The 27,488-nt window shown below is 55.9% G+C and overlaps 2 protein-coding genes across 2 annotated transcripts in view; one reads left to right on the top strand and one right to left on the bottom strand.

Moving 5' to 3' along the window:
• Positions 1-7,505, bottom strand: part of PDGFRB (platelet derived growth factor receptor beta) — a 32,005-nt gene extending 24,500 nt beyond the window's left edge. Inside the window, exon 1 of the mRNA XM_064724727.1 lies at positions 7,158-7,505. The gene's annotated coding sequence lies outside the window, so the exon portion shown is untranslated. The remainder of the gene's footprint in view (positions 1-7,157) is intronic.
• A 5,613-nt stretch (positions 7,506-13,118) lies between these two features.
• CDX1 (caudal type homeobox 1) lies at positions 13,119-27,166 on the top strand. Its single transcript, XM_064724891.1, has 3 exons — positions 13,119-15,079; positions 26,452-26,597; positions 26,815-27,166. Exons 1-3 carry the CDS (start codon positions 14,653-14,655, stop codon positions 27,019-27,021), a joined length of 780 nt encoding a protein of 259 aa, XP_064580961.1. The 5' UTR covers positions 13,119-14,652; the 3' UTR covers positions 27,022-27,166.
• Positions 27,167-27,488: the final 322 nt, after the last annotated feature.

Raw genomic sequence — 27,488 nt, 5'->3', positions numbered from 1 at the left:
TAGTTTTGTGAGAGCTCCTTGGCTGTGAAGATGTGATTAAAGCCCAGCCTTGGTAGGGACTGAGCTCTCTAGGAGACAGGAGAAGCATGGGCAGATGCCACCTCTGGGGATGAGCTGAGGGATGAGCCCAGGGACACTGTGCCCACAGGAGGGGTTGGCTCTCCTGCTGACCTCTGCATCAGGGAGCAGCTCTGACATGACCAAAGCCCCTGCCCAGGACCCCAGGTTCTGCTCCCCAGCCTCAGTGGCATCTGGAGAACGTGGCTGTGTGGTCATGGGGGTGCTGCATGCAGCAGATGCCCGCACACGAGGTGGCACACCCAGCCTCCTCCAGGGCACCCTGCCCTGACACAGGCTTTGACAGAAAGCTGAAAATGAGGACTGTGACCCTGAAGCAGGGGAGGGAGACTGCCAGAGGGGATGACAAGTCCACACCGAGCCCCAGCAGAGTGATTCAGCTGCCCTGGGGTCAGCCACGTGAGGAATGGGGTGGGGAGCCCCACGGAGCCCTGTCTGACCACGGCCATCCTCCCGCTCTGAGCGAGGGGGGACCACAGTGTCCACCCACAGAACCCAGCAAATCTCCAGCCACGGGCTCTCCACAACACTGTGAGGAGCCAGCACGGCGGGACGTGGGACCAGGGCGAGCCCTGCACTCTCACCCATATCCCCTCCTCTCTCCCCCTCTGCTTTAAACCCATGGGAGACAGAGGAAACGAGTGACCCATTTAGTGCAAGTTCAGAATAAAAAGAAACATCTGTTTGGAGAGGTGCCAGTGTTATAAATAATCCCCCAGCCCCAGGGATGGTATCCATGGCCCTTTCGGCTGCGCATGCTCCCCTGCTTCCGCTGTCAGAGGAAAGGCCAGACCCCGTGGGCTGCTCCCCAGGGCCTGCAAGCCTGGCCTGGACTGTGGGAAAGCCCTGGGTGAGGACCAGGCTTCACCTGGGCCTGGGCAAGGAGGGAGGGGTGCCCCTGCCACGCTCCAGGCAATGCCCAGCTGTCCCTTGGTGCACCCCCTGCTTCTCACCCAGGACAAATCCTGCCCACCTCGGTGTCCCTGGGGCAGACAATGTGTGCCAGGGCTGTGGTGGGGCTGGGAGTGGCTCATGGTGGTGCTGCTGGAAGCTGGGCAGTGTTTTGGAGCACAGCCCTAAGTCTGGCATTGTGCATGTCTGGGGATGCTCTCGGGTGGGGGGAGCAGCCCTGTGCAGACTCAGGGCTCACCCCTTGCAGTGCAGTGTGGCCCGTGGGAGCATTTCAGCCCTTCCCAGTGCTCTCTTCCAATAGAATGCTTTAAAATATCCAGCCAGGGCCGTCCATGACAATCGCATAATTTTTCTATTACTTGTGACAGCAAAGACATTTTTGGGAGAACACACCACGCTGCTTCACAGGCATGTGAGCAATGTCAGTTATGAACATTGCTGCAGGGACCCAAACCAGGACCCACACATCTCCCTGCCTCCCCCTGGCCTCTCCAACTGGACAGCAGAGCCTTGGGGCTGGCTGAGTGAATCAGCTCTCCTACCCCTCCACCCCCAAACTGGCACATTTAGGGGTCCCAGCTCCTGGGCCTGTCAGACTGGATGGGGGCTGTTTGCCTTGAGCAGAGTCCATCTGCTTACCCGCTGCTTCTCCCCACCAGAGCAGAGAATGAGGGAAGCAGGGGACATGGAACCAAGATCAGGGATTATCTTGGCTTCTCATCCCTTGTCCTGGCATGCCAGAAATCCCTGACTGCCTTCCCATGGTGATTCAAGGGAAGCTCTCTGCTGGTCTGCACAGGGAGGAGAGCAGTCCCCAGCCAGTCAGCACCTCCAGCACCTGCTCACAGCCACTGACCCAGGGGGGCTGCTCTGGTGGGGCCAGGGCTGGAGCCAAAGCTCCCAGATGGCTCTAATTAACCATTAATAAGCTGTGAGGGGAGAGCAACGGAGGCAGGATGAGAAAAAGAACCATCCAAAGTCCCAGTTGGATGTAGGGGCTTTGCAAAGCCCCAGGAGCAGGCAGAGTGTTGAGGTCTTACCAGTCCAACACCCCAGCAAAGGCTGAGCAACCTGATCCTCTTGCGAGCATTTCCCTGAGATCTGCCGAGGAGGAGGAGGAGATAATCTCCGTGGCTGCACCAGCTCCTCCCAGCTGCCTCCCAGGGACCCGAGCTAAATTGCTTTGTTCTGGGGGTTTAGGCTCTCGTGGCTGGGATTAGGTACTCACCATGTCTGTGGTCAGGGCACCCTGTGCCTGTCTGCAGGAACTGCAGAGGAGCCTGGCACTGTGGCCAGGGTGGGAAAGGATGGAGCCAGCCAGTGCTGGGTGTGAAGAGCAGAGGCTGCTTTCAGAGGGGCCCTGTTCTGGACTTCTGAGAGGGAGCAAAATGCAACTTCTGGTGCAGCTCTGGGTGCTGTGAGCTGATTCTGCCCCCTCCTGCAAGGGGCAGGAAGATCAGGATGGTGGCATTGGCACCAGGACTGCAGAGATGGATAATCCCCTCCTGCATGGGCTCATGTGTGGGGCAGGAAGATCAGGATGGTGGCATTGGCACCAGGACTGCAGAGATGGATAATCCCCTCCTGCATGGGCTCATGTGTGGGGCAGGAAGATCAGGATGGTGGCATTGGCACCAGGATTGCAGAGATGGATAATCCCCTCCTGCATGCTCTGCCCAGGCAGTGTGAACCATTCTTGCCAACCTGCAGGCAGGGTTCTTTATAACTTCCCCTCTCAGTCACAAATCAGAAATCAGCTCCCCTCTGCGCCCATGATCTGCAAACAGCCCCTACCCCCAAAGCCTGACAGAACCTCCAGAGGAGAAGCTGAGGCAGGACTTGGCACCCACAGCTGCCAGCACCCCCTGCCCTCCCCCTGAGTGCACTTTTAACTGGGCACTGAGTCCTGTTCCTGAATCAGACCATATTCTCCCAAACAGCTCCCAGGCTGGAGAAGGAAACTTGGCACTGCCTGTGGGCAGAGAGGAGGGGACCCTCTCGTGGTGCCTACAGTGCCCAGCCCCGAGCAAAGCAGTGTTTCTGTTCTGCCACCATTGCTTGGCAAAGGCTGAAACCAAGGTGACTTCCAGTTTGGAAGAGGAGAATGAGCTTGCAGAGCACAGGCCTTGAAATGGTGCATTTTCTGCTGGCACTGGTTCAGACAAACCCACAAGCAAACATATTTTTTGTATAAATAAGACAGTGTGTCTCGCCAGTTAAAGCAATTCAAACATGAATGTAGCAATTTAATTGGTGCCAATTGCTGGCTCTTGGTAGCATTAAGATTTCAGTCACAGCCTCTTTCACATGGGAGCTGGGCCGGAAGGGGGAAGGCAGAGGGGCTGAGGAGCAGCACTGGCCATCCCCTGCTGCTTCAGGAGCATCACCCCTGTGCTGCCCAACCTGCCCTTCCACAGCAGGGAGAAGGGGCTGGAGAAGGTGCTCCATCTGTTTCCTGGTGCATTTCCAGGGTTTAGCAATTAGTGCAGTGCCCTGATACATCCCTGCATTCTGCAACCCCTTCCTGCCCCAGCTCCTGCACCCCACAGCTTTCCACCAGCTCCATCACACACTGGCTCCTGCACCCCACAGCTTCCCATCAGCTCCATCAAATACTGGCTCTTGCTGAGCCCCAGGAAGAGTGTGAGTCAATTGCTGGATGGATAAGCAGGTGTCCCTGCAGGCATGGCCTGGGGAGGATGAGTCCATCCATGGGTGCAGGACAAACACCACACACTGCCCTGCCCTGGCTCTGCTGGCATCAGCCTTTCTGTGGGAGTTCTGTGAGCTCCCAGCTCTCTGCACAGGCTCCACACACCATGGTCCTCTGGTTCTGCAGGTTGTGGTTGCCAGGGAAGGTTGCACACACAGACCAGGGTATGCCACAGCCTGGTGTGCACCCAGGGATGCTGGAACAGCAGGGTGTGAGGGGCATCCATCACTGCACAGCTCCTGTGACCACACAGGGGGACACTGGGCCCAAGGGACCCCCTTGCTCAGCACATGGCCCATGCCAGCACCCCTCTGTGTCCCTGTCACAGCTGGGGCTGCTCTGTGCTCCCCGTGGTGCTGGAACGTGCTGCCCTTCCAGGAGGAGGTGTCTGAGTGCCAGCAGAACAGGACAGAGGTGAGCTGAGCTTGGGAACCCTAATTAGGCAATGGGGGAGAGGAGGAGGAGGAGGAGGAGGAGGGGGAGCACGACCCCTAAACCCAGCCTCGTTATGTCCAATTTGCCTGGCGGAGCGGAAGGAGCCTCCTGGAGCTGCTCCAGCCCCTCAGGAAACAATGCCCAGCCTGCACCCTCCCCCTGCAGCTCCTCTCCAGGGGATTTCTTTCCCTTGGTTAAAGTACAAACAAACAAACTCCACGAAGGGATCAGCTCCAATCCTGCCTTGCAGGGATAGGACAGACCCAGCCAAGCCCATATGGTCCCAGCTCCTTCCAGCTCTGGGTCAAAGGCAGCCCCAGCTGCCAGGGCTCCCCTGGGGCTCAGCACGGCCCCTCTGCTCCCTGACCTCTGCCACCACATCCCAGGAAGGGGCTTTGCTGGAGCCTGACACTGTGGGCAGCACTGCAACCCCATCCCATGTCCCATCACACACCAAGGAACCTTCAGGACCAGGCAGAGAAGTCCCTGCCTGGAGCCTCTGGCAGCAGCTGGACATTTGGCCAAAGCCACATCCAGCCACCATGGTCTCTTTTTGCATGGCATTACTCCCACAGCTGGAGAGCATTTCTCAATCTCAGCTTTCCTCTGGTGCTCACTGAGACAATCCTGTCTTGCTGTGCTCCTGCAGACAGGCTCAGTGCTCTCCTCTCCCTGAGGGTGTTGTTCTGAATGCCTTGAAAATCCTGTCCCAAACCCATCAAAACTGAGGCTGAAAGAGATCATGGGGTCATTGTCCTGTGCCCATTCTTCCCAGCCAGAGCTTTCCCTGACGTGTGCTTTGAGACTTGTGAGGCTGAAGGAACTCAGCCTTCTGTCTTTAAGCCTACAGATATTTCCCCTAAAAGCTCTTTTCCCTCTGTGATAACTTCTCCTGTGCATGAAGACTGTGTGTCACCTTCCCACAACACCCAGTGACCAACAAGCCACACCAACCCCTCTCCTAGCCCTTAGCAGCTTCTTCTGGACTTCTCATCATCCTCACTGCTGTCCCTGGGCCCATCCACTCCATGTCTGTCCCTGCTGAAGCACCTGGAGCTGGGGAGGAGCTGCTCCCTCTTGCCTCCCTGTCTCTCTGAGCTGCCTCCAGCCATGCATCTTCCAGCACATCCCTCATGAACAGCTTGGCTTTCCTGGCACCCTGCTGCAGCCTGGTTTGTGTCCCCTACAGCCACTCTGGCTGGTTCTGGGCTCTGCTGGAGCTCCTGGGATCCTCCCACACTGCCATGCACACCCAGCTTGGTGCCACCCCAGGGTGAGAATGTGTGCTCAGCCACCAACCAGGTGGTTCACGCAGGGATTGCAGAGGACCAAGCCCACGCCAGAGCCCTGCAGCACACCACAAGATGTGCCCAGGACTGGACCATGAGCCATGGTTAACTTCTCCCAGCCTGCACTACTGCAGCTGGCCATGCTTGCTGCACACTGACCATGGCACCCCACACTGCCAGTCCTAGGCAGGGGTGCAAGGGGGGATCCAGGGACAGGGAGTTGGGTGGCTGTTGTCTCCTGGCCTGCTCTCCCTCCGTGCTCCTGAGCTGGAGGAAGGGACAGCAGCTTTAGGAAGAGAGAAGAGCCCTGTGCATGCTGCAGTTGGGTTGCTGTGACTTGGTGCTTGCCTCAAACACTGATCCCTCCTGATGCACTGACTGATTCAGGGGTGTTTCCTGGGCTCAGGGACACTGCCCAGGGCTGGTGGCTGCCACAACAGCCAGAGCACACCCAAGCTTGGGTGACATCCCTGTCAAGGAGTGACTCCAAGCCTCATGTCAGGGCTGCCAACCAGGGTAGCTGCCTGGCAGCTCCCTCCCCAAGCCAGCCTGGCCACGTCCTTGACCCCAGATCACAGTGACCACATGAATCTCACTCCTTTCCCAAGAGCATGGGAGAACAAGTATCTTGTCCTGCAGGGTGCTTAGGGGGAAATGACCTCTCAGCCACTCCTCCATGCCCTCTGGGAAGCACTGGGTCTCAACATTGCTAATCCTTGTCATCAATGGGAGACCTGAAAAGATTTGGGAATGCCAAGCCTCTGCCAGCACAGGGTTTGCACACCAGACCAACTACTTTAAGCTATTTGCCCATGCTTTAGCATAAACCCCACTTGCTCTGGGACCAGGATGGAGAAGCACAACATCCCTGTCCACAACAAATCTTGTTTGAATGACTCCCAGTTGGCAGGTGAGTGCAGGAGCTGGATGCTCTGAGCCCACTGTGAGCACCAAAGCCCTGCAGGTCATGCTCACCCCTGTCCCTAGGCTGTCAGAGCCTCACTCCAGACCAGCTCTTCCCTGTTGGAGGCCCTCAGCTCTTGTGCTTTCAGGACAGCAAAGTAATTGCCCGTATCCCTGCCTAGTAGGGTTTTACTAAGCTCTGCCCTCTCCAGTGCACAGCATTCCCAGGGACAGACCCTGGGCAGGGCTGGCAGATGGCCCACAACAGAGGTGACAGGGTCCCTGGAGCAGCCTGCAGTCAGGATGGCCATGGGTGTGCCTGGCCAGGCTGGCAGTGGGGTGACACTGCTCTGCACTCACACTCTGAAGGATATCTCACTGGCATGGCGAGCAGCTTCTTCCCCGTGCACCCTCCAGCCCTCCCACCAGCCAGGGCAAGCCCCTGATCCAGGGAGAAGCAGAGATCACCCGGGCCCCACTCCTGCTGCAGTGGGGTCCCTGCTCCCTGTCCCACAGCCACAGCATCCCCCTGCTCCTCTCAGCTGTCCCAATCCAGGATGGACTCAGTGAGAGTTAATGCCATGTTCTTTCCCATGGGATGCCGCAGAATTCAGCTGTTTCCCAGCACACACCATCTCCCCAGAGCCTGGTGGGTGTTTTGGGCTGCCAGCCCCTTGGAGGGAAGCAAAGCCCCTTCCCAGCAGCCGGGCTGGCTCAGGGACAGGAGGACAGGCTCCTTCGGGGCTGTACCAGCTCCAGCACGGCGTGTCCCATCTGGGGAGGCAGAGAAGGCGAGTCAGCCCCGGGTGGGCGACACGAGAGCTTACCTTGAGCAGGGTCCCTCCAGCCGAGTGCTGCACGTCCCAAGGGAAGGCTCCGAAATTCCTCCTTCTCCTCCTCCAAACTCTCTCTATCTGCTGCCTGCTGAGGCTGTCCCTGCCCTCCCAGCCTGCCCAGCTGGCAAGGCTTCTCCACTTAAAGGCGAAAGAGAGGGAAAGAAAGAAATGAAGTGGAAGGGAGGAGGGGAGTGAAAAAAAAATAAAATAAAATCAAAAGGAGAGGCAAGGCTGTGCCAAGGCTGGGCTGCAGCCAAGCCCCTGCTCTGCTGCTCTAGTGCATCTCACAGCGCCCTGAGCAGCCCCCGGCCCAGCTGGGAGGGGGCTCTGCCTGCTCGGAGCCGGGGCCGAGGATGTGCACGCGTGTGTGCGTGCGTGTATAAATAAAAGAGACCTCGGGAGGAGGAGAAGGGGGGAGGCTGCTTCGCCAATGAGGAGCGGAGCTCCTCCGACTTCCTCCCTCCACCCTCTGTGGGGACCCTTTGCGGAGCGCAACTCGCGATTAACGCCCGCCGGACGAGGGTGATGGGTGAAAAAAAAAAAAAAAAAGTTAAAAGGCGGAGAAGCCAAAGTGGCTGCAAGGAGAGGGGAGCTGTGCTGCGGGCTGCGATGGGGCGAGCGCTGAGGGCCCGGCTAAGAAGGAACAAAAGGAGCCCGGAGCAGCCCGACTATCGCCTCCTTAAACCGCAGGGAAGGAGCTGCTCTCTCCCTGTGTCTGCTTTCAATTCTGGCCTTTTCCCCTGTTTTCTTTTTCTTTTATTTTCTTTCTCTTTTTTTCCCCTCAAGCCCCCCCTCCCGTTTTCTTTTTTTTTTTTTTTTTCCCTTTCTCAGGATATGAGGGGATGTTTAGAAAATCCACTGCCCACGCCAGCAGCTGACTCATGTTTTTATTAAAGAAGGCCTGCAGTGAACTGACTCCGTGTGCTCCCCCAGATCCTCCCTGTGCTGGGCTCTGCTGACCCTGCAGCTCCTGGGCCCTGACCCCGACTGGCCACTGCCCCTTGGGGACCACCAACACACCCTTGCAACTCTTCTTCGTTTTTTGAAAGGGGGGTAAAAGGTCTTCTGCAACTGATGCTGCAGCAGAGGGTGGGTTTGGCTGGGGATTTGGGGCTGTTGGACACAGAGCTGGAGAGGTGGCAGGAGTAATCACCTCAGCCGTGCCATCATCTCAGATGTCCTACACTCCTACTGCCCTGGGGGGATGGAATCCAGGTGATGAACCAGCTATAAATCCTCCCAGCATCTTAACAAGTTCAAATCAAGTTTCTGAGAAACTTTCAGTAGGCAGAACATGATCATGTGTCCAGAAGGGATTTTTTTTTTCAATTTTTTTTAGCACTGTAACAAGGGACAGGATGAAAACTGCCCTTTGATCCATCAGCTTTTGCCACCATTTTCATCTTTTGGATGCTAAAGGGTGGTCAGGCATTGGAACAGGCTGCAAAGGGAAGTGGTGGAATCACTATCCCTGGAACTGTTAAAAAAGATGTGGCATTGGGGGCATGGTTTAGTGGTGAAGATGGCAGTGGTGGGTTGGAATCTATGATCTTACAGACCTTAACCATTCTCTGTTTCTCTCTGATCCAAACAAGAAATAGTGCAAAACTGCACTGGCTATCCTGAAAATATACCTGCCCATCTTTCCTTTATTTTCCTTTTTAAGAATTAAAAAGCCCTCCCCATAATGACAATCCTGCTGAAATCTGTGTTTCTGCCTTTTTTGCAAGGCAGACTCATTCCCTCCTGCCAAGCTAGTAAATGCCTACACAATTCCACAGTGAATGATTCCCTGGCTGGGCCAGCCCAAGAGACTTGCTGCTTATCTCACATTATCTCCATGTTTTCTTTGTATCTATGGAAAACCAGAGGGGAGGTGCTCATTCTGTGCAGCTGTGGAGGCTGAGGAGAGCCAGGCTGCAGCACCCAGGTTATCCCTGTGTGCCACTCATGGCACGGGGCTGGAGTGCCACCTCTGTGCCTTGCAGCAGGACAGCTGCAGGAGGGATGCAGGCCTGGCTTGGATGGATTCCCCCAGCTCCAGACCTGGTGGTGGCCCTGTGTCAGGGGCCCTGTCACCCCCCTGAGCAGAAATGGAGCCAGCGAGCCTGAGAGCAGCTTGTATGGGGAGCAGGAGGCAGAGGGGACGTGCTGTGCACATGGCTCTTCCCAGGGCTTCTCCCAAGGGACAAAAAGATGTGTCTGGTGGATTCATGTGTGGGGACCTAAGGGCTGCTGGGAATTGTTCAGCACAGTTATTTCCTGGCAGTGTCCCTGCTCTGAGGACGTGACTGCTCCAGGCAGAGTGGGAAAGGGAGAAACCCCCTGGTGCAATCCTGCTGGGCCCCTTGCACTGGGGATGGGCTACCTGGGATGAACAGGGGGCGGGAAAAGCTGACACAGACCATGCTTGAGGGCAGAGCATCCTGAGCATGAAGTGGGACATATTTCCCACTCTGTCCTTTGCAGACAGATGGCCCCAATACCCACTCCAGCCTGGGACCAGGAAGAATCTGGCAAACAAAACCTCCCAGTCTGCAAAAGGCAGGATTCATTGTTTGGGGATGCTGAGAGAGCCCTGGGGAGCCCAAAGCATCCCGGCAAGCACACGTCAGCGCACTCTGAGCATCCCCAGGGAGCAGCCACAGCCGCACACTTTGTTTAGGAACAGCACGCTGGGGTTACGGCAGCTCCTGGGAAAGGCCAGCTCAGAGGAAGCACCAAAGCCAGAGGAACTCGTCTGTGCAAGTGTGTGGGTGGAGGGCAGCAGCTCTGCTGCTTTGGCCTCATCAGCCCTTCACTGCTCACCTCTATTTTTGGTGCTTCGTGGTGCTGCAGGACCCAGTGGTCCCCCTGGGGCTGGGACAGCTGTGGTGTGGGATGCCAGACCCCTCTCAGCTGAGATTTCCAGCTTCAGTGAGTATTGTTAAGTGATAATGGGGGCTTGGGGTCATGTAGTGCAGCATCTCTGGTAGGGAAACCAGCCACTGAGACAGGACATTCCAGGGTCTGCTCTGGCATCATGTGGATCAAAGCAGCTCTCCAGACTCCTGCCCCATCCCAGGCAGAGCTGGGCACCGAGAAAAGCCCATATCCCAATCCTGGTATAAAGGAGAGAGACCAGGTACCCAAGACAATGGTGGAAACCATTGTTGGAGCCAGCAGCAGGTACCGTGCACCAGCTGGTGACAGGCAGGTACAGGAGCAGCAGATGTTGGCCTACCCCACTTCTCTGAAGGTTTGATGAGGGCCAGATTAGCTCCAGCTTCAGTTTTTCAGAGGCTCTATCAATTCCAAGTCAGCCCAGGAATTCCAGCATTGCTCTGAAGTGGTGTCAAGCCGCAGACCACAAGAGAGGAGTGGTGGGTGCCAGGGAGCACAGCCCCACATCTGGGCAGCACATCTGGCGTGGCAGCTGCCAGCACATGCTCCTGGCTGCATCCAGCTCCTGCAGGGAGCTGCACTGGGGATTCATCCAGAATCTCTAAAGCTGTGCCCTGGTGTTCAGAGGAGCCTGTACGCTGTGTGTGTGGTCCTGCTGGGACTGGGTGGGTGACACCAGTGCCCAGGGAAGAAGGGGAGGCAGACTTTGGGCTTCTTCCAAAGTGAGTGTACGCCCATAACATGATGGGGAGCATCCTGGGGACTATCCTGCAGCATTCCCTACCACTGGGAACATTCCTGCAGCACTGGAAACCATGGCTATGGACACCACAGGGTGCCAGTGGTGCCAGGAAGTAACTGTGCTGTACACATGGATGGTGCTGTGTCCTTATGGGGCTGGCCCCTTCCCTACACTCCTGGGGCACTTGGAGGAGGCAGCAGCCAGAGGACGATGTTATCCCGCTGCCTTTCCCCACCTCGGGGCCATTCCGACCCCGTCCCACGCACTCCTCCTCACCCCCAGCACGAACCTTGGTATGAAATGTGCTCGGCAGAGCCCCGGGAGGCAGCGGCAGCTCCTGGGTGAATACTAATAGCGGTGCCTCCGCTCGCCCCAGACTTTCCCACACATCTGCAGCCACTTAACGTGGGAATCGTTAACCCTCTGCTTGCCCCGTGCCCGAAACACAGCCAAGGAGGGAAAGCAGGATGCTCCCCACCAGAGCAGGGGGAATCACACCCCCAACCCACTGAGAGCAGGGCCCACACGGGCTGGGGAGTGATGCGGGCTCCCAGCAGTGTCCCTGTCCCCAGTGCCCTCTTGAGAACACTCAGTTTGTGGCATTTGCATTTGCCAAGAAAGCTGATCCAGATCCCAAAGAGGATCACTGGATGGTGAGAGGGGAGCTGTGTGGCAGCAGTGCTGGCACATCCATTTGGTCTGTCCTGGTCCCTCTCCCTGGGGACCAGCTCTGCAGACCCTCCTCAGCATGGGGACACAAGTGACAGCACAGGGGCAGTTCAGGCATCTGGGGAGAACCAAAGGCCACACACGAGTCTGCAGTGGGGCTGAGGGAGATGAGGCAGGGGTTGTCCTCCGTGAGAGGGTTGCACTGATGTCTCCATTGCTAGAAAGGAGGGGTCACTCTTGGGGCATTCAGGAGCTAGGGAATGACTGCAAGGTCCTGGCTGGACTGGGATGGGAGTGGGGCCATGCAGGTCTGAGATATGCTGGTCTGAAGCCGCAGATTCGCCTTTGAGAGCAATAGGAGCTGGAGTATTGAATAGCAGTAGGAGGGGAGGTGGTGGAGGAAAAGGCTGTGGGAGAAAAGTGGACCAAGGGGAGACATCTGCTTGGCTCTCTGTGGGCATCTCCCACTCCTGCAGAAACCATGGTGGGGTTCAGAGCAAGCTGGGGGACAAGGCAGGACTTGGTTTCCCATACTGAGTGCCACCTCCAAGGGAGCAGGAGCTGATGGGATGGTGTCCCTGCTCCATCTGGGACAGCTGCGTGCAGCCTGGCCCCAGGGACCTCCCGGCCCTCCTCCTTCCAGGAGATGGCATCACTCGATCACGGATAGCAGCGCCGAGCCCCAGGGAGCAGCCAGGGAGCCCTGACTGCTCTCCCTCTCCACTTCACCTGCCTGGTTTCTACCAGGAACACCCGGTCTGCAGGACTAGGGGTGGTCCCCAGGTTGGGTGCATTTCTGGGGGTCTCTAGGATGGATGGAGGGGGTACTGCCACCTGCTCCCACCCAGCTGGGGACCCCCAGGGGCTCTGTCAGTTCCTCATCTGCTCCCCCATGGGACCCCAGTGCAGGTGGCACCCCGAGGCACTGAGGGTCCCCCTCAGCCCCCGCTGAGCAGCTGAGATGCTCCTTGGGGAGCCCATGAAGGGCTCCTCATCCAGCTCCTCCCCAGCATGAACTTCACCACCAGTGGTAAATGGGTCAAAGAAAGGAAGAAGAGGGAAGTTACTGTTGGTGGATCTTTATGGCCTAATTGTCCTCCCCTTTGCCCACACTGAGGGAGGTCATGCCCAGCTGTCAGTGGGCACCTGGCCATGCTGTGCCCTGCCCAGCCTGCTCCCCTGGGGAGGATGCAGATGTGGGTTGTTGCCCCAGACCCCTGAGCCCCCCATGCCCAGCAGCTGCCTGAGCCTTTGGCATTGGCCCCACAGACTGGGAAAAGGCAAGGGGGGCCTGGGCTCCCTGTCCCTGCCTTTAGGAGACAGCCAGGGGCAGGAAGAACCCCAGTCCCCAAAACTCAGCCACCCTTGGGGTGGGACCCAAGAGCCACCTGTGCTCCTCTGTGCTTCCCACCATCTGCTCAGGGGGAATTTTCTTCTTTTTTTCCCCCACTTCCTGAGCATCTTTGCTGATGGGAGGAAGAGGAGGGGTAGGGTGGCCTTGACTCTCTAGTTTGCACAGAGCCACGGCTGTCCTGAGATCTTGGGGAAAATCCGGGATAGATGGGGTTATATGGCACATCAAGCAATGTGAGCTGAGTGCTGAGCTGAGATCATCACTGGGTGGGACGGTCATGACAGCCACCTTTGTCACAAGGGAGGGACCTGGGACAAGGCTGAGCAAGGGGTTGGGGACCCTGGGATGCTGCAAAGTGCTCACCTCTCCTGGTGCCTCCAGCCATCCAGGTTTGGGGAGGCAGAACCCAAGTGATGCCAGCTCTGGGGGTGATTTGCCATTGCTGGGGGTTTACTCTTTCTGTCCTCATAAACCAGACCCCTCACCTCCTCTACCTTTATCCCCTCCGTCTCATCCTGGCGCCCACCCTTGCAGGAAGCGGATGAAGCACAGGGGAATATGTGCACCCAGTTTCAGGTAGAACTGGGGCTAGACCAATGGGATAAGGTTCTTGGTACTGACACAGAGAGGAAGAGGCAAAACACTCTTGAAACCTCTGTAGACTCTGCTTCTGACTGAAGAAAAAAAACCAGCTTGCAAATGACAGCTGTGGCTGCAGTGGTGGCCAGTGCAGCTGGAGTGTGACACTGGCAGGGAGGGGGACAGCAGTGGGGCCGAGGGTCCTGGCTGCCGAGGTTCCTGTGGTGAGGGTTTCTGGCCAGTGTGTCACCCAAGGGTCTCTGGGGTGCAGGTGGGTCTGGCCTGACAGGTGACGAGTGGGTGATCTCTGCTTGGGTGTTTGTGGCTGGCACCTCCCACCTTGCAGGCAGACAGAGCTTCACAGGTGTCTCCTTTCTGCTTGATTTTCCCTATCACCAACATATGGGTATGGTTTTGCTTTCTTAGGAGAGAAAGCAGGTGGGCAGCTCCTCTTGCTGCAAAGAGGAGCTCTGCAGGGCTGTGAGCTCCTCGGAGATGTGTCAGCCCAGGTACTCCCAGCAGTGTTCATGGTGTCCATTCTCCCTGCACACAGAGTCTGCCCATCTGTCCTGCTCCCTGAGGCTGGGCTGAGCTTTGCTCTCAGGATTGGAGGGGTGGCTTGCCCTGAGGTGAAGGAAATGCAGACCCAGACCCTCCACCAGCCCCTCTTTTCCAAAGAGAGAGATGCTGCTGCTGGGCACAGGAAATTGTCATTCAGAGCAAGAACTTGGTGTCCTCCAATGTAGGGACAGGGCAGGTGACACGAGCCAGCTTGTCCCCTCGTGCAGCCAGCTTTTAATCCCAAGGTATCCTGTTCCTGGGGTATGGATGGTGGTGGGGTCCCTTGGGGCCTCCTTATGAGACTCTTGTGGCACTCTAATGTCCCCAAAGCTAGCTACTAGAGAGGACTACGTCCTGTGGCATGGGCACGGTTGTGGGGTGGTGACAGAGGGGCTGGGGGATCCTCCGGGGTCACTCCCTACCTCATCCTCCTTGCAGCCCGAGTGGGAAGCTTGAACTCGTCCCCCTCACCCGCTGGGGTTTCTGCACTTTGAAATGCAAACCTGCCTTTCAATGCAAATGCTGCGAGAGGTTGGGCCCAATAAAAGCCCGTGGGCAGGGAGGTGCCTGGCCCCAGGACAGCTCCCCAAGGCGCCCAGGTGAGCGCTGCTGAAGGAGGGGCGGCCGCCTCCCGCCGAACCCGGGCGGCCGCACAGCGGCTCGGCGGCGCAGCATGAGCGCGGGGCCGGCCCGCGAAGATGTACGTGGGATATCTTGTGGATAAGGACACCAACATGTATCCCAGCCCCGTCCGGCACCCCGGCCTCAACCTCAACCCCCAGAACTACGTGCCGGGCCCGCCGCAGTACTCGGACTTCGCCAGCTACCACCATGTGCCGGGCATTAACAGCGAGCTGCACCACGGGCAGCCCGCGGCGGCCTGGGCCTCGCCCTACACCCCTGCCAAGGAGGACTGGCATTCCTACGGCACCGCCGCGGCCCCTTCCACCGCCAGCCCCGGCCAGTTCGGATTCAGCCCCCCAGATTTTAATCCCATTCAGCCTCCGGGCTCTGGACTCCTGCCCCCACCCATCAGCAGCTCGGTGCCGCAGCTGTCCCCCAATGGCCAGAGACGCACCCCGTACGAGTGGATGAGGCGCAGCATTCCCAGCACCAGCAACAACGGTAAGGAAAGCCTGGCCCGGCACCGTGCCCAGGGCAGGGCATCCCTCTGGGTCCTGCGGGGCTGGATCCTGCTCTGTGGGGACTGCCAGAGGGACAGCGAGCTTGGCCTGCCCTTGGCACTACACACAGTCCGCAAGGAGCAGGGAGCTCTGAGGCGGCAGGGGCTGAGGATGGACAGGGAGGGTGCTGTCCTTCCACACTGCAGCTGGGTTTTCATGGCTGGAAAGTAATTTTCGCCAACTGGTGCCATTGCCTGCGGCTGCCGGGTAGGATGGGCAGAGCCAGAGACTCCCAGAACCCTGGGTGGTGTTGGATTGGGGGGGTCTCAAAAGTGAAAGGGTGAGAGCGGGGGGCTGTGGCTGTACATGGAAGTGTGAGCTGGCTGTGTGTGATGGGTGTGCAAGGGAGTGTGAGAGGCTGTGTATGGTGGGTGCCCAAGGGAGTGTAAGCTGGCCGTGTGAGAGGCTGTGTGTGGTGGGTGTGCAAGGTGCTCAAAGCTCTGAGTGTGTGCAGGGAAGGAGCTGTGTGTATGTCCATGCTCTGTGTGTGAGAGGTGGATTCAGTGTAGTGCTGCCGGCTCTGTGTGAGTGTGCAGGGCACCATGAGCAGTGTGTGTGTACAGGCAGTGCCCCCAGGTGTGTCTGAGGGAGGTGACACTACTCAGTGTGTGTGTGCAGGGTGCTGTGAGGACGGTGTGGTGCATGGTGTGTGTTCCGGGGCACTGTGTGTGTTCTGGGGACAGTGCCACATGGAGGGTGGCTGTGGCTGCTGCAGGTGCACGGGGCAGAGGGTGCCCAGCCCTGCAGGAAAGGTTCCTGTGATTACCTCTGGCTGGGCACAGAGTGGTCATGCTGTCCCCAGGGTCCTGTCCCCGCTGAACTCCTGACCTGGGGGGAAGCGTCTGGGTGACCCCAGCCCCCTCCCTGCCCTGCTGCCCACTTCAAAGGCAGTGGGCAGGTCCCCCTTGGGGCCAGCCCAAATTGACAAGGACTTCTCTTTGTCATGGAGATGGTGGCCGGCTCCTTTGGCAGTGAGGTGAGGTGCGGGCCCTTTATCCTGACCCACCCTCACCCTTTCATCTTCCCAGCCTGGACCCTTCCCAGCAGGACCCATGGGGCTTGCCTGAACCTGCCACCCCTCTCCCTCTGCTGTGCTGGCCATGAGCTCCTCAGAGCACTGCTGGGGCCAGCTCGTTGCAGGAGTGGTTGTGGGCATCTCTCACAAGGGCAAGTTTGCTTTGAGTTACTGCTGCCCCAGATCCCTGGAATCAGGGCCTGGGCTCCCTGTTTGCAAAGTGCCTCCAGTTTTTGGCTTGTTTTTGGCTCTGCATTATTCTCAGAGGCCAAGGACCATCTAAGGGCCTTCTACAGAGGTGCCTGGGGTCTTACAGCGTGGAAAATACCCACTCATATTCCCAGAATCTGTGTGGCAGGGATGGGGACCGGTGTGCAGTGGAGCAGGCAGAACATCCAGATAAATGGAAAAAAACCCAGCCCCAGTCTGGAAAGAGGAGGGAGAGGCAGGCTGGTATTTCCTGTCCCATTTTAAGCACTGAATGTAACTATTTAGGAAAAATGCTTCCCCCAGATGCGGGGATGGAGACCCACAGGCATGCCAGGGCTGAGGGCTTCCCTCTGCCCAGGGTGGAAAGGGAAATGTGATGTGCAGCCCTCCCCTGCAGCAGGAACATTGTCACTTCTGCAGGTTTTGTAGGTCTGAACATCTTGGTTTCTGAGAAGAGAGGTGGGAGGGAAAATGAATGGGGAAGGAAAGCCATCAGCACACCTCTCCTCTGGATCAAGGCCATGGGTTTACACCCAGCAGTGGGGCCAAGATAAAGCAGGAGCTTGAAAGTGCCTCTGATTGAGTTAGACAACAATTGAGCTGATTGAATTCTGGAAAAATATCATTAGTTGCTTAGTTTGTATCTCTTAGATCAAATACATACAAAGGAACAAATAAGCCAGCCTTGTTCCTCTCACACACAGAGGAGCTGCCCCAGCCCCACCACAGAAATACAGGGGTGAAAGGATCTTTCTTGGGGTGCTTTCCTTTGCATTGGATGCCCTTTTCTAAGCTCCTTTTCTAAGTCACCCACAGACTGAGGACCTGTCCTTGCACCTCTGCTGGGTCCAAGCCCAATGCTGCTGCAGGGTTTGGTGGTGGTGGGATCATGAGCTGGGAGATGGTGGGATGCAGTTGGTGCTTTCCAGTGCTGCCCTTCAAATAAAAGTCTTCATTAAGCTTGAAAGAGAGTAGGGCAGAGATGGGTTTGACATAGATAAGGGTGAAGTTCTTAGATGAATCATTTTATTGAAATCAATGAACTGGACTTTGATCAGTATGGATTGATAAACTCATCTCACCGCAGTGGGAATAGGAAATGAATACATGGAGGTTTTTTTGCTATAAATATCAACAGTTTCATTGTGAATGCTATAAATCATAATACTTCAGAGGGTTGTAAATTAATGTTCCCTTTCTGTCTTGGCTCCTATGAACAGCTTCTGGCCACAGTTTGAAAGCTTTTGGGGAAGAGCTGCGTGGTAGCAAAATAAAATGTTGTGCAGGAATATGAGTGTGTCAGGCACTTCTGCAAATATGATCCACAGCTTGAGAAAAATCAATGAGAAATCTCCCAGTGACTCACTGCAGAGTCAGGCTTTACAGGGGGGTGATTTTCTGTACCTGTTGCTACATTCATGCTGCAGCTGAGCTGAGATAACCCAGCAGCAGCAGAAGGGATTAAACTCCAGTCACCAGGAATTGGGAGTTACAGGGAACTGAGCTGGGAGATGTCCCCAGGCCTCATTTCTCTCTCCAATGTCACCTCCTTTTCTGCTCATAAAATCTTCACTAGCAGCATGTCAGAACAGCGTGCTTCCTCCTTATTCACAATTATTTGCAAACTTCCCTGTGAATTGCACCCAGGGTTTATAAAAAGCTCAGGAAGGTGGCTGGAAGTGGAGCTGGCTGAACTTTGAAATTCACCCTCTGCTTGTTAGTCATGCAAATCCCCAGATACTGCCTCGGGTCTGGCTTTTAGGTCACTAATTGAGCAGGGGCTGCAGTGCTAAATATTGCAAGTGAAAGTGCAATTGGAGAATCCCTTGCAGAGGCAAATGTGCTCAGGGCTTTGTGTGGTACCAATGCCCATGGTGCCCACACAGGTTTTGGGGTGATGGAGAGCAAGCAGCGATGCTTTGAGCATGTGGTGATTTGCTGGGTGTGCAGTTTTCCATCTCAGTTTTATTATTTCTAGATCAGTTTTCCAACTCTGTTTATTTTCCTAGTGGGAAACTGGGGGAACACTGGGGGAAAGAGTTCAACTCCCAATAATGAGACAGAAACGTTTCCCCTGGGCTGCTGGGGTTCATGCTGTGCTTGGCATGTTGTGGGATGATGGTGCTGGCTGGAGGACAGTGCACTTCCCTGGTCAGTCCCTGCATGGGGAGCCTCTCTTTAGGCCATGCTCATTCCCTGTGAGACCCTCTCCTTTACTGGGTGAGAGGAGCCACACATCCTCTCTGTACATATTTAGTGTCTCAGTGATGAGGAGGGAGGAAATGCTGCATAAATCCTCGCCGAATGGACTCTGCCAAAGCTCACCCATCTCTGCTCTGGGCTGGAAAAATGGGCACTTGAGACATCAGGGTTGAGGCAGGGCCCATCTTGGGGTCTGAGGGCCCCTCCAAGGAGCCCAGCAATGCTCCAACACCCAGAGTAGCTCTCTCCATGGCAGTTCACACACACTCGGGGTGTGTGTCAGGCCCCATCAGTCTTCTCCCTTTGAATTATTAACCCACAACCTGCTCCTGGCCCCAGCTAGGGTTTGTTGACTGCTTAGCCTGCTGGCCAAGGTACAGGCATCTCAAACTTTCCTAGAATTGACTTTCCTTGAACAAAAAAGGGCTTCCCTGGAGCACTGGCAGTACCTACGTGATGGGCTTGGCTGGCTAATACCCCGGGATTAGCAGAGGGACACTTTAAACCTCTGGCCAATGACAGATGTTTCCTATAGGGGACCTTTCAAGGACACCCTCTCCAGTCCTGTTAGCTTTGTGATCCCTTGGATAAGGGGCTGCATCCTTCCCCCTCCCTGCCCCATGGCAAGGATGGGCCAAACCCTGTGGGGCTGCAAAGGGGGAGAGGAACCCTGGTGTCCATATGGGACCCCCAGTGCCTTGCTGTCCTGCTCTTCCTGCTGCAGATGAGCCACATGCAGCCAGGAGGGAGGCTGGGATGAGCTGGATCAGGCTGGAGTGAGGTGAGGTGAAGTTGTGGATGGGGCTGTGCCCAGCCCACGTGTGCCAGCAGCCCGTGTGCCACCCAGAGCTGCTCTGCTCTTTGACCCAGCTCAGGAGCCAGCCTGGCACTCAGCTCGGCCTCATAAAACATGGCAACAACTGAAGGAATTTGCCAGTTGCCAAAAGAAAGGATCCAGTCACTGCAGGGCTGGGAAAGACTTGCCCCAACACCCAGCTTCATGCTGCTGCCCCTGGGGATGAAGGGTTTCTGGTTGTGCTGTCCATGTCCAGGAACACGGGGGTGTGATGGGGAATCACCAGCTCACTGCAAACACCAGGCATTGCTCTTCATCTCCTTGGGGTTTGCACATCCTGGGAGGAGGATGGGGCTTGCAGGAGGGGTGTCCTCACCAGTGGGTGTGGATGTGGGTGCAGCTCTCTCCCTGTCCCACCATGCTGGCTGTGCAAAGCCCAGCCAGGGCCAGCCTGTGCTCCTATGCACTGGTTTGCACTCTCCAAATCCAGCTCTCTGACCCGGTGTTTCTGCCTTTTCCTGGCAGCAGGGCTGCCCTGCCTGACTGTGCCATGCACCAAGCTCTGCCTCGAGCTCTGCTACAACCCCCGGGCATGCATTCCCACACACTCACACTTAGAGCAAAGCTTTATTGGGAGCACAGAGCTTGATCCTCAGTGAGCAGGAGAGCAGAAAGCTGTTTGGCAAGTGAAATATTTCCAGTGCTCACCATACCAAGCTGAACCAGGTTTTATTGCTACCTGGTGCACATGGGAGAATTGCAGTTTGCTCTGAGGCCTTTGGCACCAGGAAGAAATGTTCAGGTTGTGTGAGGTGAACCGCCATGGAGAGAGCTACTCTGAGTGTTGGAGCATTGCTGGGCTCCTTGGAGGGGCCCTCAGACTCCAACATGGACCCTGCCTCAACCCTGATGTCTCAAGTGCCCATTTTTCCAACCCAGAGTAGAGATGGGTGAGCTTTGGCAGAGTCCATTCGGTGAGGATTCATGCAGCATTCCCTCCCTCCTCATCACTGAGACATTAAATATGTACAGAGAGGATGTGTGGTTCCTCTCACCCAGTTTTTGACACCCTGCAGTTGTCTCAATGCAGTGCATTCTGGCAGGGGAGGGATGTCAGGCAGGGATCTCGGGGAGGATTGTCCTACAGAGGGGGTGGTTTCTCCCTGGCCGGGATGAAACAAGCCACATGGCTTTGCTCCTTCCCGGGGCTGGCCGGCCCATCCATCACTGTTCTGCTTCCTGCGGCACAGGAAAAATAGCTGGGGATGTTGAAGTATGCAAGGCAAGGGGAAGGCTTGTGAAAACCGTGAGCTGCTGGTTCCCAGCACTCAGGGAGTGTGAGGGGCTCGGGTTTATCCCCCCCTTCAGGCCACAGAGGAGCGTGGGTGTTTTGGAGAGGCTGCTGGAGGGGGAGGAAGGGGAAAAAATGTGTGGGGAGGGGGTGAACAGGGAGGGCATCAGAGGCTCAGCCCTTGCCGCCACCAGGGCAGGCTTTGGGGTTCCCGTTTTTGGGGGTTCAGGGATGGTGGAATGAGCTGGGCTGTGTGTGCCCAGCCTCAGCACAGCTCTGTGCAGCACAGCTCCCATCAGCGCTGCTCGGCAGAGGGAGCATCGGCCCCTCTGCACGCAGGCAGCTGGAGCACATCTGGCTGCCAGATGGGGGTGGCTCCAGCCAGCCTGGAAGGTCCTGAGCTTCAGGAGCCGACCTCAGCCCTTTCCTGGGCCTGGGGTCTCTGTCATGGGGCATTTCCCTGCTGGCTGTCCCCAGTTTTGCGGGGTTGTGAGGGGGATTTCTCCCCATGGAGCTGCAGAAGGACTGGGGATTCAGCTGCCCAGGGAATCTCATAGCTGTGACACTGGGACTGTGTGCCTCAGTTTCTCCAGCTGTTGCGTTGCCTAAGCTCTTTTGGGGATGAGAGAAGTTTTCCTTGATCCTTTCCCTGGGTAGAAATGCCAGATACTGACAGAGCACTGATTCCTCTGGGATGGCAGGATTTTATCCTCTTTGCAAGTAGATGCTGCTCATTCAGAATGGAGCAACTTTATCATGGAGGGGACAGCCTTGTGTCCTGTTTGCTGCACTTTACCTCTGGTATGGACCAGTTCTTTCCCAGGTGCTCCGTGGTGACAGGACTTTTACACCTGATGCTTCTCAGCATTATAATATTGCAATGCCATCAGACAGTGTGGCAGCAGGCCCCCAGTGCAGACAAGGCTGGACAGATGGAGCCAATTGGGGCCAGAGCACAGCCAGGAAGATGGGATCAGGCAGGATGGCTCAGGCAGGCTCTGGGATCAGGCAGGATGGCTCTGGGAGCACAAGGAGCCAGCACAGAGCAAGGCATGAGAGCTGCTGAGGCAGCCTGGCAGCAATGCCTCCATGCCCCTGCCAGCACCTCCTCTGCAAAGCGACATCCAGTCTGTCCCCAGGCCTTGGAGATCTCTGCTGTGGGGTGCCAGCTGTCGCTACTGTGGGTTCTCATCTCAGAGGATCCAGCCAGTGGGTTGGGGCTGCCATACCCCAGCTTCCCTGACCAGAGCCCTGAGGGCTGCACAGCATCTTCCCACAGAGCCAGAGTTCGTGGTCATGGTAATTTTGAGCTGCTTTGACCTGTGAAATTGAGACTTTTAGAAAAGTGCTGCAGTTTATGCTCCTGGCTGCTGGCAGCTGTGCTGCTCCTGCTGTGCCTGGGAGAAATGTGTCCCACAGATGGGGATCCTCCCTTTGGAGCTGGGCTGATCCCCTCACAGCATGCCAGCTTCTGCTGCACCTCCACACATGGTGCCACTGCCACCCCACAGTCTCTTCCCCCCCTGGTTTGAACCAGCCCCTTCCCAGCTGTTCTTAGAGCTGCTCAGCACCAGTCACAGTGCCCATATTCTCAGTCTGTCAGGGTTTGGGGCACAGTTTTTTATTTAAAGCCATTCTTTGGGCAGGCCAGGACTGGGGATGGTGAAATATCCCCTTCCTGGCAGCTTCCACTATGGCTATGAGGGCAGAGAGCTTGGGATGGTGGACACAGGATCCACTTTGCTTTTCCCTTCCCCTGCCAGGCTCCTGATGCTGAGCCCTGGCATCCCTGTCCTGGGGCAGGGCTGCTGTGGGCAGTGACTGCAGGCTGGGGTCAGGGCTCCATCCCCCGTGGGTGTGTGTGCACACTGGGGAGTGTGTCCCTTGGGCTTTGCAGAGCACATTAAAGCTATTCCCTTATCTAATCATGGCTCAGGTGAGTGCTATTAGGGTTACTCATTAACAGTGCTAACGATGCCCTCTCCCCACGCTGTCATTGGCCCTGCCTTGATCCCAAAGCCCAAACCATTCCCACTGACCCCATGGATGGCTCCATTTGCCTGTCCCAGCAGTTCCTTTGCCTGGTCTTTCAGGGACAAGAGGCTGTAAATGCACAGCAGGGTCGGAAGGGGCTAACAACTGTGCTAAGAGACATCACTGGCACCCCCTCTGCACCCCATGCATGCTCCCTCCTGGGGCAGCAGCCCCAGCTCCAGGTTATCCCAGCCATGGAGCAACCTGTTTCAGCCCTGCCAGGCTTGGCTGGAAATGCAGGAGCAGTTCCATCCCTCTGTTTGGCTCCATCCCTCTGTTTGGCCACAGGCACGAGGGCTCCCCGTGAGGAACCGGATTGGCTTGTCCCGAATTTCCTCTTTCTTTTCACAGAGCCATAAAAAGTCTCCAGGAGAGAGTTAAGTGTAACCCAGCATTCATATTCAAGGTAGTTGAATTATTCATTGTCAATAGTATTTCTTGCAAATCCTTTTCTTTTCCTTGTGAATCACCCACAGCACATCCCTGAATTCAGCAAACATCCGAAAACAGCAATTAGTGGAGGTGAATAACTTTCCATCTCTGACTTGGTCGTCAGCCCCCTGTTTTGAGTTTTTTCTACCTGATACTGAGCAGAAAGTGATGATATTGATCTGATATTGAACCTGGTGCCCAGCTCACCCCGTGATGCCTCTGCCAGCCCTGAGGCAAAGCCCAGCCTCCATCCAGGATGAGGGATGAAGAAGGAATAACAAAGAACAGGCTGTGATGGATCTATTTACAGCTGCAGCAGGAAATAATAATTCCTACTGAAATTCATGGCATATGTGATATTCACAAACCGCCTTATTTCTTTAGTCTTTAATTTATTTTTTTACTCTATCTGTCAACTCCTTCACTTTCCAGGTGTTCCTTTTTTCCAAACAGTGGTATTCAAATAAAAACATTGCGAGTAAGACCATTTTAAAGTTATTATCTCTTTAGAGAGGCTTTTGCTTTCAAATAAAAAAAAAAAAAAAGATAAATCTATGAGAAAGAAAAATCTTGCAGGAGCCCCTGAGCCTGGAGCAGCCAGAGGGAGCCCAGTTTCTCACAGAGCTGCTAAACCTCACATAAATCTCCACCAGAGCATCTGGTTTATTCTGTGACTTCTTGGGAATTGCTGTGTTTGCAGATTCAGCACAGGCCCCCCCTGGGCTGGGCTGCAGGAGTTCTTTTGATGCTGGGGAACCCGGTGAGAGGGAGCAGTGACCCCCAGGATGGGCAGGGGCTCTGTGGGAGGGTGAGGGGAGAATGGGATCCTGCGTGGGCTGGGTGCCCCCAGCATCACTCCAGCCCAGCAGGGCTCCCAGGGGCAGTTTTGTTTGGAGCTGTCACAGCTGATGTGTGCCAGGCAGGAGACAAGAGCCTGGCAAAGCTGCCATCACCCCTTGCACATGGAATATCTGCATTTCAGCCCTGTCTCTCAGACACTCCACTAGCACCTTGCTCAATCAAATTAACCTTTTTTAGCCTTTTTAAACCCACAGAGTCACCCTGTGTGGTATGCACAGGTTTGACCTGATGGTGGTGAGGAGGGATTAGGTGTTTGCTTTCTGATCAGCCCTGGGATGAACTGAGCTCCCCACTCTGAAACATTCACTGAATTCATCACATCCCTCAAATACGAGTTAGTGGCTGAAGTCCTGCCCTGGTGCTGGAAATCTGATTCTGTTCCTGGTCATGTTGCAGCCTTGCTGGGCTCCTTCCCTCTTCCATGGATCACTGGAGAACTTCAGTGCTTCCTGGGGACTGTGCTGGGACCCTCAGCCATCACCCCCTCACACTGTGCTGAGCCTGTGCCAGCAGCACTAGGAGTAAAGGCAGGAGGACACAGACAGTAGCACACAAGGAAATTTGGGGCTAAATTGAACTCAGTGACTGCTGCTTGTGTGCCTGGGAGGGCCAGCATTCAGTCCCAGCAGGCTGAGATGCCTTCCATGCCCATCCCTGCTGGCTCCCACTCATGCTTCCACTCTTGGTTTGCTCAGTGGTCAATGCCATGAGCTGGATTCTTGTGGCTCTTGCTTATTCAGTAGAAATCCAGCTGCTTTCTTCCATCCCATGGGATGCTGCAAGGGAGCCCCTCTCCCACCTGCAGTATTCTGTGGCCATGGGTCATCCTGCCTTGAACTCTTTCACATTCAGGTTTCAGCATAAGAAGTGGCTTAGGAATGTCTCCATCTCCTTGCAGTGGGACAGCAGGAGAGAATCTCTGTCAAAAATAAAACTGAGCTGGCTGAGAAACGGATATGCAGCCTGGAGGTTGGAATTTGCTCTGTAGATGTTCTCTGATGTCTCATTAGGGTGTCTAGAGGCCAGTTTTCCTTTGCACTACCTAAACTCCTGCTTCCACTCAGATGGTGTCAGAATATAATTGTACTGCTGGGACTGCCCAGTGTCCAACTGATTTGGCCTAAATGGGTGGATGTGCAAAGGACTCATTAGGGAGAACAGATGAGCAGGATGGCAGGCACAAAGATCCCATTTCCTGGCAGAACCAGGCTGCAAGCAAGGTTATGTAGGTTGCTGGGCTAGAAATCCCTTTCTGCACATCTGCAGCAGTGGTGTGCAGTATCTTGTCCATGTTGATACACCCAGGGCAGCCCCAGGGAAATCCATGGAGCTGTTCTGAGTTTGCTCCCACTCCTTCCCACAGCAGCACTGCTCTCAGCATCAGAAATTCAGAAGAAGATGGGCAAACACATCTGCCAGGCAAACAAATGTCTAGGCATCATCTCTCTTGGTTCCCTGGAACAGGATTTTGTCATTTTGGGTGGAGAAGCAAATATCCACAGCTGTGTTTATTCCCTGCCTGTGGGCTCTTCTGCAGAGGAAAACACCAGGAATTTGTCAGCAAACTGCCAGGCCTGGGTGTCCTCCCTCAGAGTGCCACCTGCCCCCACAGCCCAGGCAGAGTTCCACAGCTCACCCTGCGTGCCTGTGGAATCACAAAGGAACTTAGGAGGAGACAGCTGGGCTACCTTTGACTGTATTTTTGTGCTAGAAAGCTGCAGGTGCTGTTTGCAGACCTGTGGGATGTGCATCTGTGTGCACAGACATGTGGATCCTGATGGCCCCAAGCTCTGTCCGTAGCTGGGGGACCAAGGAGAGATTCAGGCTGGCTTCGGCCCAACATCCCTGGTACGTGGAGCCAGTCCTCAGGAGTGCTTAGGCATCATGTGGGCTCTCACCAGTGCATCTTGAAAGACTGTACCTAAAGCACTGCCCTCTGTCTTAGCTCAGTACAGGGAGAAGGAGAGTGACTCTCAGGGTGGCAGAGAAATGTGGTTCTTGCAGGGTTTTCTGTCCTTCCCCTCTTTTGATCATGCATGTTCAAGTGGTGGCACCTTGGTTTGGTCCTTCCTAGAAAAGGAGCTGGGCTTTCCTTAGCCCTGCCAGGCAGCCTGTCCTCAGCCCAGCATAGGACCTGCAGCTCTGCTCCTCTCAGAGACCATGCATCATGACACGGGATTTATGGTCCATCTTCTGGAGTACCTCTGAACCCCTCCTGCTCTTTCCTCCAAGCAATTCCACCAAAGCCCAGGTACTTCCCAACAAGAAGAAACACTCTGGTGCAAAACAGGAAGGATGTTAAAGCCAGTAACTGACTGGCTTTAACACTGACTCTCCCACTTGTCCCCAGGGCATTGCCATGAGCTCTCTATAGGTTGTGTGTCTCCTCCATGCCCTCGGGGATGCTCCTTCCATTCCACTGCTCCCCTTCTTCCCCTGCTGGCTCACCCCCTGCTCTGCTCTCTCTGCCAGGCAAGACCAGGACAAAAGACAAGTACCGGGTGGTGTACACGGACCACCAGCGCCTGGAGCTGGAGAAGGAGTTCCACTACAGCCGCTACATCACCATCCGCCGCAAGGCCGAGCTGGCCGCGGCGCTGGGGCTCACCGAGCGCCAGGTCAGTGCTCAGCACCCCACACACCCAGCCTGGTGCACATGGGGTGGGCAAGGGCCAGGGCTGTAGCCCGAGCAGTCAGAGGAAGCCTCACCTTGCTCCACAGACATCCCTTCCTTTCCAAGCTTTGGGATGCCCTCCCTGCCCCATGGGGACTGGAGGTTGTCGTCCTTGCCTGAGTCCATCCTCGTCTCCTCACTGCCATCTTTCCTTTCTGCAGGTGAAAATCTGGTTTCAGAACCGGAGGGCGAAGGAGAGGAAGGTGAACAAGAAGAAGCTGCAGCAGCAGAGCCAGCCCACCAGCACCACCACACCAACCCCACCAGCTGTCAGCACCCTGGGACCCATTGGAGGCCTCTGCAGCAGCAATGCCCCCAACCTCGTCTCCTCATCTCCGCTGACGATCAAGGAAGAATTCATGCCTTAACCCTCTCCACCAGCTACAGACCCCAAGAGAAAAGCACTATGCAGCAGAGCCCTGCCAGCCCACGTGCTCTGAAGGGTGACAGCCCCTTCCCAAAGACACGACTGTCCCTGGCTGAACCGATAGGGCAGACAGCAAGGCTGGGCCAGGTGGCACTGGGCCTTTCCAAGGGACTGGTGGGCTCTCCACTGTGTAAAAGCATTGGTTAGGTACTGCTCTCCCATAGGAACCACACACTGGTTTGGTCTCTGGTCTGTGTAGCAAGGTGCTGATGTCAGCAGAAGGAAGGGGATGATAGTGGATGAGGGCTTTCCTGTGGTGCTCCAGGTGCTTCCTTTGGTGTTCCGGGCAATCCAGCTGTCTGGTGCTTCTGGGCAGTTTGAACAAGACTGAAATAGGAAAAAGACCTGGCTGGACTCAAGACAAAATGAATTTCTGCTGAGCTGGTCTCCTAGGAAGCGAGGTGAGGG

This window comes from Zonotrichia leucophrys, chromosome 13, assembly GCF_028769735.1.
Source record: "Zonotrichia leucophrys gambelii isolate GWCS_2022_RI chromosome 13, RI_Zleu_2.0, whole genome shotgun sequence".
Lineage (NCBI taxonomy): Eukaryota > Metazoa > Chordata > Aves > Passeriformes > Passerellidae > Zonotrichia > Zonotrichia leucophrys.
This window is presented reverse-complemented; position numbering and strand designations above follow the sequence as displayed.

Excerpts from the sequence above, each read along its gene's own strand:
- CDX1 (XM_064724891.1), top strand. The coding sequence starts at position 14,653 with ATGTACGTGGGATATCTTGTGGATAAGGACACCAACATGTATCCCAGC. Across the intron at positions 15,080-26,451 it reads TCCCAGCACCAGCAACAACG|GCAAGACCAGGACAAAAGAC; the intron begins GTAAGGAAAGCC and ends TCTCTCTGCCAG. Across the intron at positions 26,598-26,814 it reads TGGGGCTCACCGAGCGCCAG|GTGAAAATCTGGTTTCAGAA; the intron begins GTCAGTGCTCAG and ends TCCTTTCTGCAG.